Genomic DNA, 17,215 nt, shown 5'->3' with positions numbered 1-17,215 from the left:
TTTCCTCAAAAACATAAATAATTAATGCTCATTATTTTTAACCCTTAGCAGTCATGGTTACTTATTTTCACACACACTTAAATGCCAACATTTAAGAATTAACCTTTCATACTTTTTTAAAATATATTTTTATTTATTTCAGAGAGGAAAGGAGAGGGAGAGAGAGATAGAAACATCAATGATGAAAGATAATCATTGGTTGGCTGCCTCCTGCACATCCCCCACTGGGGACTGAGCCAGCAACCCAGGCATGTGCCCTCGACCAGAATCAAACCCGGGACCCCTCAGCCCATAGACCAACACTCTATCCACTGAGCCAAACCAGCCAGGTCATACTTTTTGTTGTAAGGAAACCAACATGTTGTAAGGAAGCCAACATGGATTGAAAGAAAACATTCAGTGCCCTGTAAGCTGGGAATTCAACGTCTCAGAATCTATCAGTCCCTGGAGAAGCAAACTCTTAAATGTGAGCACAGGTAATTCACAGGATTGCTTTCTCACACCTGCTCTACACAAATTAGGACATGATCTTACATTCTCAACAAGGAAGAACTATTGTTTTCTTTATCCATTCTACAGCATATTAAACAGTATTTCTAAAGGAATAAGTTCAATCGACATAAATTGATATGGAATGATCTTTAAGCCACATGGTTGAGTGGTTGAGTTAAAAAAAAAAATGCCCAGCATGGTACACATAACAGCACTTAGGTGTTTTTTTAAAGCCATGAACCGGTACAACTCCCTGCTGGGTGCAGTCATGCATTTAAGTGCAGAGAAAAGATCCAGATAAGCAAGCTTCTCTGGAGGGGTTGGGGAAGGAGGGCTGCTATGGAAGAGGAGTCTAGACTTAATTTATTATAAGGCGCAAGCAGGTCCTACTTGTGATTATAACAAGTCTGGCATAGCAGTGCTGGTGGTGGGTGGCCCTTCGGAAGAGGCTTACCTTATCTCCTTTATCCCCTGCTGCTCCAGGAGGGCCGCTCTCCCCTCTCATCCCTTTCTCTCCTGGAATCCCAATGGGTCCTGGCGGTCCCAGTGGTCCAATAGGACCCTGTGGCCCTGGTGGTCCCGGGTGACCCTAAGAAGGAAGATTAAAAAGGGAGGTGGGCTGATTCTTAAGTAGTGTCTTCTAATACAAATATATGACCACTGGGGCTTACAGAAGATTGAAGAATTAGAGGTTGAACAAACTCTGATATAGAAACACAAATGATTAACTCATCACAAAAATAAGAAACAGTTACATTGTCTTTTTCAATCTGGATTTAAGCAGTACAATAAATCTGAATTACCTTAGATACATATACTTATCTGTAAATTGATAATAGTTCTTTTATTACTTTCATTTTGTGGATGACATTTATAAGTCTTGAGCTGTTTGGTGAAGCCAGGAACTTAAAAATAATAAAAGTCTTATTACCATTATGTTAGTGATAAAAGTTAGGAGCAGGGAGAAAACTGCCAGATCTTTTCTTTACTTCAAATGGCTAATGATCCATCTGCCCTTTGAGGGGGAAACATTTATTTTTAGCTGCTTTCACTTAATTTCTTGTAAGTGTGAAGTAGGCTCTCCGTGTGAGGTTGTATTTCCCCAATCTGACTTTCCATGAACCAAGGGGTCACCTCTTAGTCCAGGGGAAGAAGTTTCCTGAGCTCAGTTCTCCCCGGATCCCACAGTGGGAACATTGCTGGCACAGAGGTGAGCAGCTCCTGCTCCCTGCTGCCCTCGGCACTGTGTGAGGTGGACTGATCCACCGAATGAATGCTCCGTTACTGCCCGTTACAGACGCTGCACGCCTCACAGCTCTCTGTCCTGGAGCAAGCAAGCCTGCCTCTCAGGAGCACCCGCCCCTGGCCCCGGGACCCGCTCCCTGCCCTCTCCCAGGCTCCCTTCATCATTATATAACAGCTGCTATTTATTGAGTTATCCATAAAACTACTAAAAGCTTAGAATTCTCAAGGAAGTTTAAATGCATAAATATGTGCTAAAAAATAACAATAAAGTATAAAATACAATTACATGGGCACAAACCATTCAGGGGCATTTTGAGGGCAAATCAATTTACTCTAGATAGTGCAAAAATTCTAAGCTACAGCCTGAAAGTAAGAATAAATAATGACTTCAGCTGACCTTATCCTACCGGTGTTCATTAATCTTACTTGGTTACTTAATTAACATAAGTTAAAAGTTCCTATTTTTCCTAAATGTAAGGCTCAGGAAAAAAACTGCTTTTTCATTAAGTTTAGAAATTATCTTTTCGTCTTACATGTAATTTATACAAAAATGCCTACATTATCTTTTGTGAATGCTGTATTATTTAGGAACAACAAAATGCACATTTGAACAGTCAAGAGTAACTGAGAAAGAGACAGCCAATTTGATAGATCCTCCCTTCCTCCAACTGATGGACGGAGCATGACGTAAACTCCACCTGCAGCCGGACATTCCTGAACACCTTATATGGACTGTACATTGAACCACCAATCAGCACCTGCCATGTACCCTAAGCCCCCAATTCCTAAATCCCTAGGCCCCTAACCATGTACCTCACATGAAACCACCAATCAGCGTGGACTGAGTACCCTAAGCCCCGTCCCCTCCTTCCTCCCCTCAAAAGGCACTCTCACCCCCAGCCTGTCCCTTTTCCCTTCTGGAAGACGGCCTGGCAGGGTGATCTCCAATAAAGCCTGTATCCTGGTATCCCACGGTCTCCGGCCCTCTATTTAATCTTTTACAATTAACTGACTATAAATCTCTCCAGTGTGTTTCATTTTAGACACACAAGGCCAAATCCAGTGAGCTACCAGAACTTCAGAGGGGAAAGAAAATAAAGGAGAGGAATGTTTAATGCAGTGTAAGAATAATGGACCTCCATTCAGTACAGCAATGTGTCCTGACCTGAGAAAGAGCTGTCCTCAGAGAAATAAATCAGGAATGGCTGTCTGCATTAAGTTCTTCCTCCCCACCTCCTCCTCCTCCCTGCCCCTGGCTTGCTACACCAACTTCCTTGCATTTCTGAACAAGCTCTGTTCCTTCACAGTCTGTGGTATCCTGTCCAGAAGTGTTCCTTCTCACCCTCCCCCCCAAGTCATCTCTCAATGCCCCAGGGAAAAACTCGCCATCTCCTTCAGAATCAGATGCCTGTCCAAGACGCCTCTTTAATAACACTTCTCACCTGTTCCTGTGATCATCTCTTTATCCTCATGATGGTGAGAAAGGTAGAGAGCAATACATGCTTAATAAAATAATACAGACACAGACAATAGTGTGGTGAAGGCCTGGGAGGGGTGGGTGCGGGGTAGGAGGGGTCAATGGGGAAAAAAACAACAGAGACATCTGTAATACTTTCAACAATAAAGATAAATTTAAAAAATAAAATAATTCGGTCAGACCCTACCCACCCACCCCAAGGGAAGTCCCTGTAACTGGGAAGGAGCAGCTCCCTCCTGTTGCTGATCTGCCATCCCCAGGGCTTGGCTGAGAGCAGCTCTGGGAACCTGCGAGCATGGCTTCGCCCCAGGAGCAGAGCACCGCCCCACTTGAGCAAAGGACCCTGAATGCAGTGAAGTTGATGTCCTTTGTTGTTGAGTAGAACAGGGGCCTACTTGTGCCTTAGTGTCAATCATATTACACTCGTATTAAACAGCAAATACAACCCCTCCTTTGCAAATGGAAATACTACCGTAAAACACTACATGCCTACATTTCAACGGACTTTGGAAGACTTCGTTGTTTTATATTTAATACTGTGTTTTCTATTAACAGGCATTTTTCTATAGGATAAAAAGGTAAAGAAATACATTAAACCTTCTACAACAGCATTAAATCTGTCAGAAAGCTGCTCATGAAAATTTCCCCAATACCAATCTTCGAAATAGTCACTGCTCATTCACCCAAGTTGAGTAAATAATTTACCCCCACAATGGAGAGAGTAATTCCATTTCATTCTGTCATATAAAAGGCAGGGAAGGGTGGGTGGGAGGAAGAGATCAACCAAAGAACTTGTATGCATATATGCAAATCCCATGGACAATAGGGTGGTGAAGGCCTGCAGCGGGGAATAGCAGATGAGCTACCAGGGGTCAATGGGGAAAAAAGGAGAAGTATGTAATACTTTCAACACTAAAGATTAAAAAATGAAGTAGCAAACACTAAAAAACAACAACGATGGCTATGAGCAGTTACTTGAGCTTACTTATTTATTGAACTACTAGAGGCCCAATGCATGAAATTTGTGCAAGGAGCTCGGCCCTTGCAGCCCCGGCTTCATCCAGAAGGTTGGTCATCTGGAAGGTCGTTTGGCTGTCCTGTCTAATTAGCATATTACACTTTTATTATTATAGATAATAGGATTAACTTCAAGATAAACAGGCATTTCCACAACAAAAGAATCATTAAATAACCACAGAAATTTTTTATCTTTGTAAAAAAAAGATTTTAAATAAATATTCTGCTCCTAACATGCATCCTCTACCCATGAACCATAATGGGATCTACAATGAATTACTACATAGCATTCAACCCAACACCAAAAAAAGCATGCCCAGTGGAATGACTGGCTCTCACACATGGTGCCCTGACTTTTTTTATTTTATTTCTTTTTTAAAAATTTTTTATTTTTAAATTTTTCATTTTATTTATTTATTTATTTATTGGTGCTACTGTGGACCCTGAATGGCCTCTGTGGTTTACTACTTTTTTCAGTGAGAGACAGTGAAGTCAGAGAGCAGATTCACTGCTTCCAGAAATGACAATTGGCTGACAGCTGAGGAAACTGGCATGCCAGGTGAAGTCACCAGGCCATCCTTCTCTCTACTCAAAGGCCAGCTGGCGTGGATCTCAGACCACATCCGCGCCTCCCCGCTGTGGCTGCAGCAGCATCAGGCTCGGGGCCAGCTGTACAAATAACAGACAAAGGCCATCCCTTTGTCCAACTCTCCTAGGCCAGAGCATTCCTTTAGGATCTGGCCCGTATGAATGGGCTATGTCAGGCGCTTCTCTCAAGCAGGGATATGATCAAATGATTTTTATTTCACAACTTGGTACAAGAGACCAACAGATAAGAGAATATGTACATTTTTAAAACCAAAATCTTCAATTAGTTGTTTGGGCTGCCACTAATCTGCTCATCCCTAGAAATCAAATGCTGTTCCCAAAGGAGGAATCGGAGGCTCAGAGAGATGAATCAAGTGACTTGAGGCCACCTGGCCATCACCTGGGGGCACAGAGATTCAAACCCATTTTCTCCAACTTCAAAGGTCCTGCTTCCCTTTTCATTCCAGTCATTATAACCTCACTCTCCTATGAACTCTCCTATGAACTCTCCTATCCACCCTGAAACAATAAACACTAAGTACTCATCAATGTCTTATAGCAAGCTTCTTGAGGCCAGGGACCCATGTATGTTATTACCTGACTCTTGGCTGCTGCCTTGCACAGTATAAATTCTACACATACACTCATGGAATGCTGAATCAATTCAGACTTTTATAATTAAAATTAACAAAAAAGCATTCAGCAACACCTCTCCTGCTTTTTTCATGCTTGATGGTTAATTCAATCATTAAACCACTAGGTGACACTATAACATTACTTAAACCCTCTCTATGAGTCCTGGTCACTTACCCAACTGACCTGGAGCTCCATAAATCCAAATCTAGACTTGAGGATTCATGACATCCCCTGAAATGTGCAAGTCAGCCGTACACGACTGTGCACACAGCTGCTCACACCTCATCAGAGTCCTCCCAGGAGCCTCTGCCACCCACCTCTAACTGTCCCACACGGAGTCACTTACTCCTTCCCATCAGTTCTACCCCCCAAATATTCCCGATGCCCACCCACTTCCCCCCACCTCCATGCTCACCCCTTAAGCCCCCATGACCTCCCACCTGTAGCAGACTCCTAACAAGTTTTTCTTAACACTGTTGCCCCTGCACCCACTTACTCTTCAAACAGTAGCCAGAATGATCTTCTTACCACATAAATTCAACCTGCCTCTACTCTTTCTAAAATCTTCCACAGCCTCCCTCATCATCCAGGATAACCTAGATCCACTTTTCCAACTGTATCTCATGCCACTTGCTACCTCACCTACTCTGATCAAACCTTGGTGGCCACCTTGGGTCCCTCAAACATGCCAGCCGGTCTTTTTGCCATGCCAGGATCTGAATAGAGACTATTCTCTCTGCTCCAACAGTTGGTAGTGGATTGAATGGTGGCCACAAAAACATATGTGCTCATGCTGATCCTCAGAACCTGTAGCTATTACCTTAGATGCAAAAGATGTGATAAAGTTAAGGATCTTGAGATAAAGAGTTTACCTCGGGTTATCCAGGTGGGCCCTAAGTGCCATCATATGAATCCTGATAAGAGGGATACAGATGGATTTTGATACAGACACACAGAGGAGAAGGTGGTGGAAAGATGAAGGCAGAGACTGGAGTGATGCAGCCACAAGCTAAGGAGCGCTGGCGGCCACCAGAAACTAGAAGAGGCAAGGAAATGATTCTCCTCTATTGCCTGTGGAGGGTGTATGGCAGTGCCCTTGCTTTTGGACTTCTGCCCTCTACATCTCGTGAATAAATAAATTTCTATTGTTTTAAGCCAGTGGTTGGCAAACTCATTAGTCAACAGAGCGGCAAACCGCGGCTCGTGAGCCACAGTTTGCCGACCACTGTTTTAAGCCATCAAACATGTGGCAATTTGTTAAGAAGAACAAAAACTAACAGGACATGCTTCTTCCAGGCTGTTGCTAAGTGACGTCTGATTCCACCCAACCCAAGCAGAGGTGTTAACCCATAGTTCCCTTGCCCCATCCCACCCCACACATGCTCCTATGCAAGACCAAGTTAGGGCACCAAACTGTGCATGCAGGGAAAGAGCAAGGATCTTTGTCTGCCTAGAATGGTGCCTGGCACTCAGCAGGCACCAGAAATAACAGCTGGAGGGTTATTCCTGATGGGCTCCAAGCTCCAGGCCACAGGCACTTTCTTCATTATCATCAAGGCCTCCCAGCACATAGATGCCTGGTACATGCAGAAGGCTCAGGGGCTGTTTGCTGAATGAATTACCGATAAGATTGTAGGACAGAGGAGTGAAACTATTAGCACCTTGGAGACATAGCTGTTTTCCCTGTGGATCTCGTCCCAATTTATTGAAAATAGTATTTGGAAGCAGAAATATATTTTTCTTTCCTACAAACTTTGGAATTCAGCTTTTTAACCCATTTACACAGAATTTTCCCTTGCGCTAGAGGGAGTTACAAACACTGCTTCCCATTTTGCTACATGGGACATGCCCTGCTTTGGGAGACACCTGTATGTAGCCCCTATTTCTGACCAACAAGGCTGCCTCCACTCTGGTAATGACCTTGATCCTCTCGAGTTCAGCATAGTCCCACATTTGCTGAGCTCTGCACTGGCCTGGCCCGGGTTCACGCTGGGTCACAGAGCTCCGCAGTCGTTGCTATGGAGTTGAACCCCACGTGAGGAGACCAAAGGCTCACTGCAAATCACACTTAATGAGGTGACCGACGGGGCAGACAGTCCAAAACCGACCTTCAGACCCAAACTGCAACTAGGATTCTTGAGGGAGGTTTGGAAAACGATGCATTCCACAGCATGGAAGGCAAATATAAGCTGTTTCTCTAACACAAATGTTGGAGTTAAAGAGGGATTCGTCAGTGCCCTGAGAGCCATGTTAGTTGCAGTTATTCTTCCAGGTAGGTACCAGCTACTACTGCTCCTGCTCCACTGTGATTAGGAAGCCAAACAGTATAAAATGATAGGTATGCCACCTCCCTCTGCCTCCCGGATCCTCACGCCCAGTTCAAAAATACTTCCTCAGGCACCTGCAAAAAATAAAAATAAAAAAATCCCACAACTAAAGATTTATTCTTTTCACTTTTTCAAGTTTTTCATTCTCCAAAAATCAATGTAAACAACTCCTGTCAGGGAAAACATATTCACAAGCTAAGTCAAAGTTATAAACTGGCAGCTGACAGGCTGAGTTCTACTGGGACACTTGTTAATTGTTAGGCACTGTTCTTTTAAAAATATGTTTTTATTCATTTTAGAGAGGGAAAGGGAGAAGGATAGAGAGATAGAAACATCAGTGAGGGAGAAACATTGATGGGCTGCCTCCTACATGCTCCCTACTGGAGATTGAGCCCACAGCCCAGGCATGTGCCCTGACCAGGAATCGAACTGGTGGTGACCTCTTGGTTCATGGGTCGACATTCAACCACTGAGCCACTCTAGTCGGGCAGGCACTGTTTTTTGTTTTGTTTTGTTTTGAATTCTGATGCCTTTATATGACAAATGTACTGTCCAGCTCCCTATGGTCCCCTCCCACTTGCTTTCCCCCGATGGCACTGGGTCTGTCACAGACCAAATCTGTATTTGAAAGGAGAAATATATTTTTCTCATATCCAAGTGGCAGCCCAAATCTGCCAACTTCTCAGTTGTAACTGGAACTTGCTTGCATCAAAATGTAACATCATTGACTACATGAGCTTTAGGACATAAAAAGAACTGCTCTGAACTGTTTAACAGGCTGAACTAGAGTCCAGCTGTGTGAGTGATAGACTCAGTTCTAGAACTTTGTGTGCAAATAACTTAATTTTAAAAAGTTAACAATTATTAAAACTTCCCAAGTAAATTCCATTTTTATCATGAAATGCAGGCTCTTAGAAGTGTGAGGAATAAGTGAGTGGGATTCAGAAAAAATACTTGGAGGACGTTTTTCAGTGATATGAAATCCCCCAGGGAAAGGCTGAATTGTTAATATGTGATTTTCATTTTCATACCAAAAATAACTAAGACAGGTCTTGACTTTTAAGCCATTTGACCTCCTTGTACGTAAAACCACTAAATTATAAAGTTGTATTGGTTGCTGTACTTTTTGAGTGGAAAACAATGTGGATATGTTTTATTTTAGGAAAAAAAATACAGAAGGTGTCTTTATTATCATGCTAGCCATAAAGCAGAACTTCTAAAAGGTTTCATCCTAGCCTATAAAAACATGTGATTTTCCCTGCAAGGAGATAACCATAAAAAAAACATGGACATTTTCTCCCTTGAAACTGATCATGAATAATTTAAAATTCTGCCCAACGCCACCTCATCACATCCTTCAAGAGGGATTACCATGGAGTGTGGGGAGATGCTATGACCGTCACAAAATATTTGGGGAAGTCAATTAAGCGGCTGTTACATATGAGAAGCCATGCCCCCTATCATAGCACCATGGGCTGCTAGAGCTGCGGGGAACAGGACCAGCCCTCTGATACAAACCCTTATTTCCCAGGTGAGGGCTCGAGCCTGGAAGAGACCACCTCAGACTCCAGTTCTTTCTGGGATGCTATCAAACCCTTAAAAGGTCCCAGTGCAGCACGTTTGTGGTCATATTTGTTGCTGCTGCACCAAGTGCTCATTACTGGCCCTACTGAAATTCACAAGGGTATTTGAAATATGTGTGATGACTCACTTAATAACAGATGTAGGTGCTGTGGGGCGGGGAAGACTGGGGGAGATACTCCCCGCTAATTCCGTTCCCCTTCCCTTGGATATGGCAGGTGTCCTCACACCCACGCTGCAGCCAGGCCACCAGCTCGGGACCCTGAACCCTATCCAAGCTAGAGTCTGAATTTTAATTTACTGATTTATGTATATTAACTACCTTCTAGGTGCCACCTAATATGATCATATCAAAGAAGTACCAAAAAAATTACTCCCCCATCCTGTTCTCAAAGGGGAAAAACAAAAGTAGGCAACTTAGATTTGTATAGTGTCCACTATGGCCAGGAGGCAGCATAAACATGCAATGTGTCCACATAATCACCTTTATGAGGTATGTGCTTTCAAGCTTATCAAGAGGGTCAGACACATCCACACGTAAACTCAAACAGAGCCACAATCAGGGTATGAGAAGTGAAGGAAAACAGGTCCCCCCAAACCCCCCCAAGGAGCATCCACACTGGCTGGACCAGGCAGGAGGCTTGTGGGGGTGGCATCTCCACTGAGTTCCTTTGGGGAGGGCAGGAGAGATAGACGCAAACTGGAAGTGGAAAGGGCAGACAAGTGGGAATGTTCAGATAATGTTCAAGGGAGGGTACGGGGCCTGACTGACTGACACACTGGAGAGGATCAGGGGGAAGCAGTAATGATTACTGATGAAACACTTATTGAGGCCAGACTCAGCCTCCAGCCATACATTGGTGACACTGAACTTCATTCTGGTGGCACTGGGGAGCTGCCTTTGGACATGTCTTAGCTCCATGTCAAACTCAAGCTTCAGTGCCCAGTTAAAACCCTAACCTCAGTCATTGCAGGGCAGGGGCAGCCTGGCTTCCCACAATGGCTTTAGACACAGACAGCAGTTTTGATCTGGGGCTTGAACAAACTCCTCTCTCAGGCAGTAAGCCATAAAGAGTACATAGTCTTTCTTAGGAATGCCTGGCTAAGCTACTAATGGCTGTGCTGCCTCGAACAGATGCTCAAACCTCCAGAATTCGGTACATTTCTATTTTTATAGCCCACCTTGAGCTGTAGGTGCGGCACAAGAGATGGTATGCTAGTTGGCTGGCTGCTGAGGACTTGGGAGGTCCGCCTCCCAAACCACCTCCAGTTATGCACAAGTCACGCTCCCAGATTCCCAGCTGGTAGACTCCCCAGCAACTTGCAGCCTTCTCATGGGACCATCTGTCTCAGGAAGGTCAGAGGTTGACCAGTGTTCTGCACACAGGAATCCCTGACCACCCAGAATCAGGGACGCCGACCGCAGCCTGCGCCGGGAGCCCTCCTAACCATGGGCTGATGACTGTGTTATAGGACCCACAGTACACCCTCGACATATGCAATTACTTGTGACTATTGAAGAGCCCAAAGAAACTGAGAAGAAAGGAGCCACCGTGTAAATATGAAAAAAAACCAAGGCTTGGGCAGCTTGAAGTGTCCACCTGAGCTCACAAAGTTATGACTAGAACTGATGTTTGAACCGTTGTATAATCATCTCCTTGATCCTGGGGCAAATGCTAGGGTGGAACCAGACACCAGGTGTGTGTCCTGCTTCTTCCCCATACAAGCAAGTATTTAAAACTCTTGGAAACTCTGTTCCTTGTATTGACAGATAGAAATAATATTATAGTGGCCTTACAAGCTGTTGTAGGATTGGGGCAGGGTCCCTCAGCCTTGGCACTATTGGCATTTGGGGACAGAAAGTCTTTGGTGTGGGGACTGTCCTGTGTGTGGTAGGATGCTGAGCAGAATCCCTGGCTTCCACCCACTAGAACCAGTAGCACCCTCTTCCACCCAGTTGTGTCAACCAAAAAATGTCTCTAAATGTTGCCAAATGTCCCTGATAAAACAACTCTCAGCCTCATTTAAATCGGAGGACCACACCAAGCAGGCTTTATCCAAGCAACTGGTCCTCTCTGTTGGGTGGTGCCCCATCCCCTTCCTGCGACAGAGCTGATCAATCCATATTTCTAGGGTCTCAAGCTCAAAAAATCTTCAAATTTGATGCACTGATTTCTTTTCTTTTTCATTTATACAACCTTAATATGTTTCTATTAACAACCTCACAAAAGCCAGGCTTTTTATCCTGAATAATGTGCATATTTACATGGAAAAGGCTAAAGCATTTCTTAGATTGCTAGTTTTTAGTGCCCCTACTTTTAAAAATTTGAGATATAATTGACATATAATATGATATTGGTTTCAGGTATACAACACAATGATTTGATATTTGTAAATATTGCAAAATGATCACCACAATAAGTCTAGTTAATAGCTATCACCACATGTAGCTACCAATTTTTTTCTTGTGATGAGAATCTTTAAGATCTACTTCCTTAGCAACTTTCAAATGCAGAGAACAGTGTTAATAACTACAGTCACTATACTGCACATTACAGGGGCGATCAGGCCAGCAGGGGAGGGCAGTTAGGGGTGACCGGGCTGGCAGAGGAAGGCAGTTGGGGGGGGGACCAGGCCAGCAGGGAAGGGCAGTTGGAAGGGACCAGGCTTGCAAGGGAGGGCAGTTGGGGGCGATCAGGCCTCAGGGGAGGGCAGTTAGGGGTGACCGGACCAGCAGAGGAGGGCAGTTGGGGGAGACCAGGCCTGCAGGGGAGGACAGTTGCAGGGGACCCAGGCCTGCAGGGGAGGGCAGTTGCAGGGGGGACCAGGCCTGCAGGGGAGAGCAGTTAGGGGCGACCAGGCAGGCAAGGGAAGGCAGTTAGGGGTGACCGGGCTGGCAGGGGAAGGTAGTTGGGGAGGACCAGGCCTGCAGGGGAGGGCAGTTGGGGGCAACCAGGCCAGGGAGGGCAGTTGGGGGGACCAGGCCAGCAGGGGAGGGCAATTAGGGGTGACCAGGCCTGCAGGGGAGGGCAGTTGGGGGCGACCTGGCTGGCAAGGGAGGGCAGTTAGGGGTTACCAGGCCAGCGGGGGAGGACAGTTGGGGGTGACCAGGCCAGTTGGGGGTGACCAGGCCTGCAGAGGAGGACAGTTAGGGGTGACCAGGCCTGCAGGGGAGGGCAGTTGGGGGTGACCAGGCCTGCAGGGGAGGACAATTGGGGTGACCAGGCTAGCAGGGGAGGGCAGTTAGGGGCAACCAGGCTGGCAAGGGAGGGCAGTTATGGGTGACCAGGCCAGCAGGGGAGGACAGTTAGGGGCAACCAGGCTAGCAGGGGAGAGCACTTAGGGGTGACCAGACCGACAGGAGAGGGCAGTTAGGGGCAATCGGGCTGGCAGGAGAGTAGTTAGGCATCGATCAGCCTGGCAGGGGAGTGGTTAGGGGGTGATCAGGCTGGCAGGCAGAAGCGGTTAGGGGCAATCAGGCAGGCAGGCAAGCGAGTGGTTGGGAGCCAGCGGTCCTGGATTGTGAGAGGGATGTCCCAGGTTGGAGAGGGTGCAGGCTGGGCTGAGACACACACACACACACACACACCACCCCGTGCATGAATTTCATGCACCGGGCCTCTAGTTATAAAAATAGTCAGGCAGATGTAAGGTACAGCATAGGGAATACAGCCAATAATATTGTAAAAACTATGTATGGTGCCAGGTGCATCCTAGACTTATTGGGGAGATCACTTCATAAATGTCTAACCACTATGCTGTATACCTGAAACTGCTATCAGATTATATGTCAATTGTAATGAAAAATTAAAAATTGTATCATAAAGTGGCTTGAAAAAGCTCATGATAAATTCTGATCACTGAAATCTTTGAAGTACTGAGGAGGAAACTAAGTAGCTTAAAAGAAGGGATTTGCCCCAAGCTCAATAAGGCAGCTGATGGACAAAGGAACCCCATACACATTGCACACCTACCATGTGAAGATAAACAGATGCTGTGGGAGAAACATACGGCCCCTTCTCTCAGGACAGTAATATTTCAGTCCCTATTGACTGATGTTTACCGAATCATGCTTTCAGAGCTTCAGGCACAGCCCCATAGGATCGACTCGGACATGTTTCAACAGAATCACTGCTCTGCCTCAAACACTGTCCAAAGCTTCTGAAACACACTTCTTCCCTGTAAGATTGTGGAAGCATTTTTAATCAAAATAATTTTTTATTTAATTCTCTAGCACAAATGAGTTAGTGGGCTGCCAGCTGCTGCTGCCACAATATAAGGGAGAGTCTTATAAATGTCCAATAGATCCACTATACCCAAGAGGGTTCTTGTGCATTCAAGAGCAGAGAGTCTAGTGTAGTATTCAAAAGCAACACTCTGGGTGGACTTGAGCAAGACACTGCAGGGCTCTGTGCCTCGGTCTTCTGCACCGAAAGGTCAGTACAAGACTATAAGAAAGTTGATGTGAGAAGTCAGTGCTTGGCACAGGAGCAATATGTGAGAAATGCAGCTATTCCTTTTATTATAGATCACTAGTCCACAGGATTTCAACAGGTGTTATCCAAAAAAGAGTCTTACAGTCCAATGTCTGGAAACACTACCTTAAACAAAGTTAAACAAGCTTTAAAAAAACAAAGAAAACTAACTGCAGCCCTTCTCAGAGCCTTTCAAATGCTGATATGCAACATGAATATCAAGAGAGCCACCCAGGATGTCTCCTTTAACAATGGGACCCCTTCTGCAGCTGGCAAATCACTGGGAGAAACACTGCTGCCCAGACTGTCTGCTAAGCTGGATGCATGGTCTAATGTCATTGGGATTGCTTCTCAGAACGTACAGAACTTTGATTATAAAAGATGCAAACATTGCCGAATACCAGAATGTGCTAAGAATCCAGGACTACTTAATGTTAAATATCCCCAATGGTTCAAAATTCAGAATGCTGTCCACGTTGATTTTTAAAAAACATTTATTGTGGTAAGAACACTTACCACTAGGTTAACCCTCTCAACAAATGCTTAAGGAAGCAATTCATTACTGTTGACCATAGACAGAAAGCTATACAGCAGATCTCCAGAGCTTACTCAACTTGCTTAACTGAAACTTTATGCCCTTTAATTAGTACCTGCCTATTTCCCCTCCCCCAGTGTCCCTGTGGTGTTTACGTCACTTACCCGAGACCCCTTTTCAGGAAAGCACTGGCAGACAGAGCAATCTCTCCCTCCACAAGGAGTGAACTTCTTTCCGCTCTGGAAGGTGAAACATCTGATTCAGTACATGCAACCCATCCCTTAGCCACGTACGTGATACACACATTACAACAAGTACGCTTGATTTGCCTAACTCATGAGTCCAGAGTATACCTTTACCTTTGAGTCTGTGAAAATAAGAGACTAATAGCGATAGATAAAAAGGCAGAGACTTTACCTTGTGGCTTGATAAAAAAGAAGATTGATGACTTTGTGAGCAAGAGTAAAAATCTATGTGGGCCAGGATACAGTATGTCAGCTAGGGCTTCTAAAAGGCTCTTTTGAAGCTAATTGGCTTTCACCAGAACCTTCGGCATTTCTCTCTCCAGTTTAAGATTCATTTACTAAGTTGTGAATGATCTTAGAGTGTAAACTGTGTAGTTAGGAAAAATGTAAGTGCACAATGATGTTTAATTCAAAGTATAAGTTTGACTGCTTTTCTTTTTCTGGACCCTCTTGTTTTACCTCCAAGATCAGCTAGGGCGTGTCTCCTTCACGGAGTCCCTCTTATGTCAACACTCTGGTAACAAATTGTTCTTCCTACAATTTGCTGATGCTTCAAGACGGTTCCTCCAAGATGTCTCTCAACCAGAAAGCTCCTGAACTTAAATAATTTGGGCCCTTCCCCCACTTTACCTGATTTTTCTTCAACACTCTCTTTAAAGACTCATGTATTTTCTTAACTTTAATGCTCCCCCCAAACACACATATGCACTAATTTGGGGGAAATTAGTCCCCTGCTCTCACAAATCCTCATTATCTGTATCCAGAGTCATCCATCACTTCAATACAAAAAAAGTGTATTTCCAGAGGAGCTGTTTCCATAGGTAGATTCCTCAATGATGGTGCAGTGGAGATGAGCTCTGAGCTTTGTCACTGGCTTGGGCTGCGATTGGGAGAGTGGTGCCCAAAGCAGCTCCAGGGCCAGGAGCTGAGGGCATTAATACAAATGCCAGGAAGGCATGATCCAGCCAGGCCCAGTGCTCACTGCAGCGTGCGTGTATTAACCACACATTTCTGTAACTGGTAGATTGTTTTAAACTCAAGGCTGTAAACTTAAGTCTTTAGATTAATGTATAATGGGGAAACAAAACAGTTAAACCAATATTTATAGTTCTGATGTACTGATGTAAGTACATAGATATGTATGTGAATATATATTTATATATATGAATATGCACATATATAAATATATGTATATAGGAGGGAAAGGAGTCTAGCTAGCATGTTTGTTTTTTTTTTCCTTTTCAATCACTTAATTTAGATTTCTTTTTTTTTTTTTTTTTCAGGAAAATTGTGCTCAGAAATAATCCAAAAGAAAATATTTTTACATTAAGCATTAATGAAAAGACATCCTTATAAACAAAACTCTTAATGGGTCATTAAAAGTATATAAGAATTTAAACCTTGACAAGAGCCAAGCAATTAGATAATTAAAGTTTAAAAAATGTATTTGAAGTTTTAGAAATAGATGCCTCTTGAGTTTTGAGTAACATTGTTATTTATGATGTAGAAACATAGAGTTTAAAACCCTGGTAAGGTAAAAAAGAAAATTAAATTAATAAATGCCCAGGGCCAGGTCAGGACAGCATGAAAGCATTAAAACAACTAGTCTGAACACTTAGGTTCATTTGAGGTTGGGTTCATTACTATGTGTTCAGTGAAATATCAAAACAAGCAGGGAAAAAGGAGGGGCAGTTGATTCGATGGCTTGATAATAAAAGCAAGTTTGTTGTTTTATTTTAACTTCATTGGGCCAAGCATCACTGAGATGTTTGGAGCAAAATTATATTCAGAGAAGAATCAGTTTAAAATAGTTCAGCAGATTCTAATAAAGAAACAGAAATAGTTGTATGTAAAGCTTTGACTTGGACCAATAAAAGAAAAAAGCAAGAGGTGATTTTAGTCTCTACAAAGTTCTTCTACATTAGACAGCCAAATAAACAACATTTGAAAAGGAAGAGGCATTTATAGAGGACAAATCTTAAAAAACAGATCGTAGGAACCCATTAAAAGAAGATAAAGACTCTAGCTTAGACAAGTCAACATTCAAAATATATACCGCACTCACTGGCAATATACTGACATTCTCTAAAACCAATGTAACTTATTCAAAGAGAAAAAAGGAAAAGTCATGATCCATTTTATGACAGATATTTTTAAATAAATATTTGTTGCATAGAAAGTTTAAGAAAATAATGTTATTAATTTATAGATTAGTCATCTGCCCTATATTTGTACCTCTATTTTCTTATTTGAAAAATAAATAACATATGCACATGATTTAAAAAAACACACAAATAGTGCAAAAGAGTATAGTGGGAAAAGACATTTTCTCTTCCATTGTGGCCTCCCATTCTCTCACCTAGAGGTAATTGATCTCCTCAAATTGGTGTCTGGGTATTTATAAGCACATTCACATGATTATCACATGCATACACACAAAACATTTTGGTGTAGTATATTTTCTTGGGCCTTGCTGTTTTCACTTAATCAGATGTCTTCAAAATCATGCCAAAATAATACATTTGGCTACAGACAAAGTATTCTAACTTGTGTAATCAGTCTTTACTGATGGAAATTTAACTATCTCCCTTCTTTTG

The 17,215-nt window shown here is 43.5% G+C and overlaps 1 protein-coding gene across 1 annotated transcript in view; it reads right to left on the bottom strand.

Moving 5' to 3' along the window:
• The window catches only part of COL4A4 (collagen type IV alpha 4 chain), a 108,289-nt gene that overhangs the window by 72,016 nt on the left and 19,058 nt on the right, over positions 1-17,215 (bottom strand). Inside the window, exons 4-5 of the mRNA XM_054722994.1 lie at positions 14,538-14,612; positions 947-1,081 (exon numbers count right to left, since the gene is read on the bottom strand). Coding sequence (XP_054578969.1) covers positions 947-1,081; positions 14,538-14,612 — 210 coding nt within the window. The remainder of the gene's footprint in view (positions 1-946; positions 1,082-14,537; positions 14,613-17,215) is intronic.

The sequence above is a fragment of the Eptesicus fuscus genome, chromosome 11 (genome assembly GCF_027574615.1).
Source record: "Eptesicus fuscus isolate TK198812 chromosome 11, DD_ASM_mEF_20220401, whole genome shotgun sequence".
NCBI lineage: Eukaryota > Metazoa > Chordata > Mammalia > Chiroptera > Vespertilionidae > Eptesicus > Eptesicus fuscus.
The sequence above is the reverse complement of the archived record's forward strand: the minus strand, read 5'-3'. Positions and strand labels throughout refer to the sequence as shown.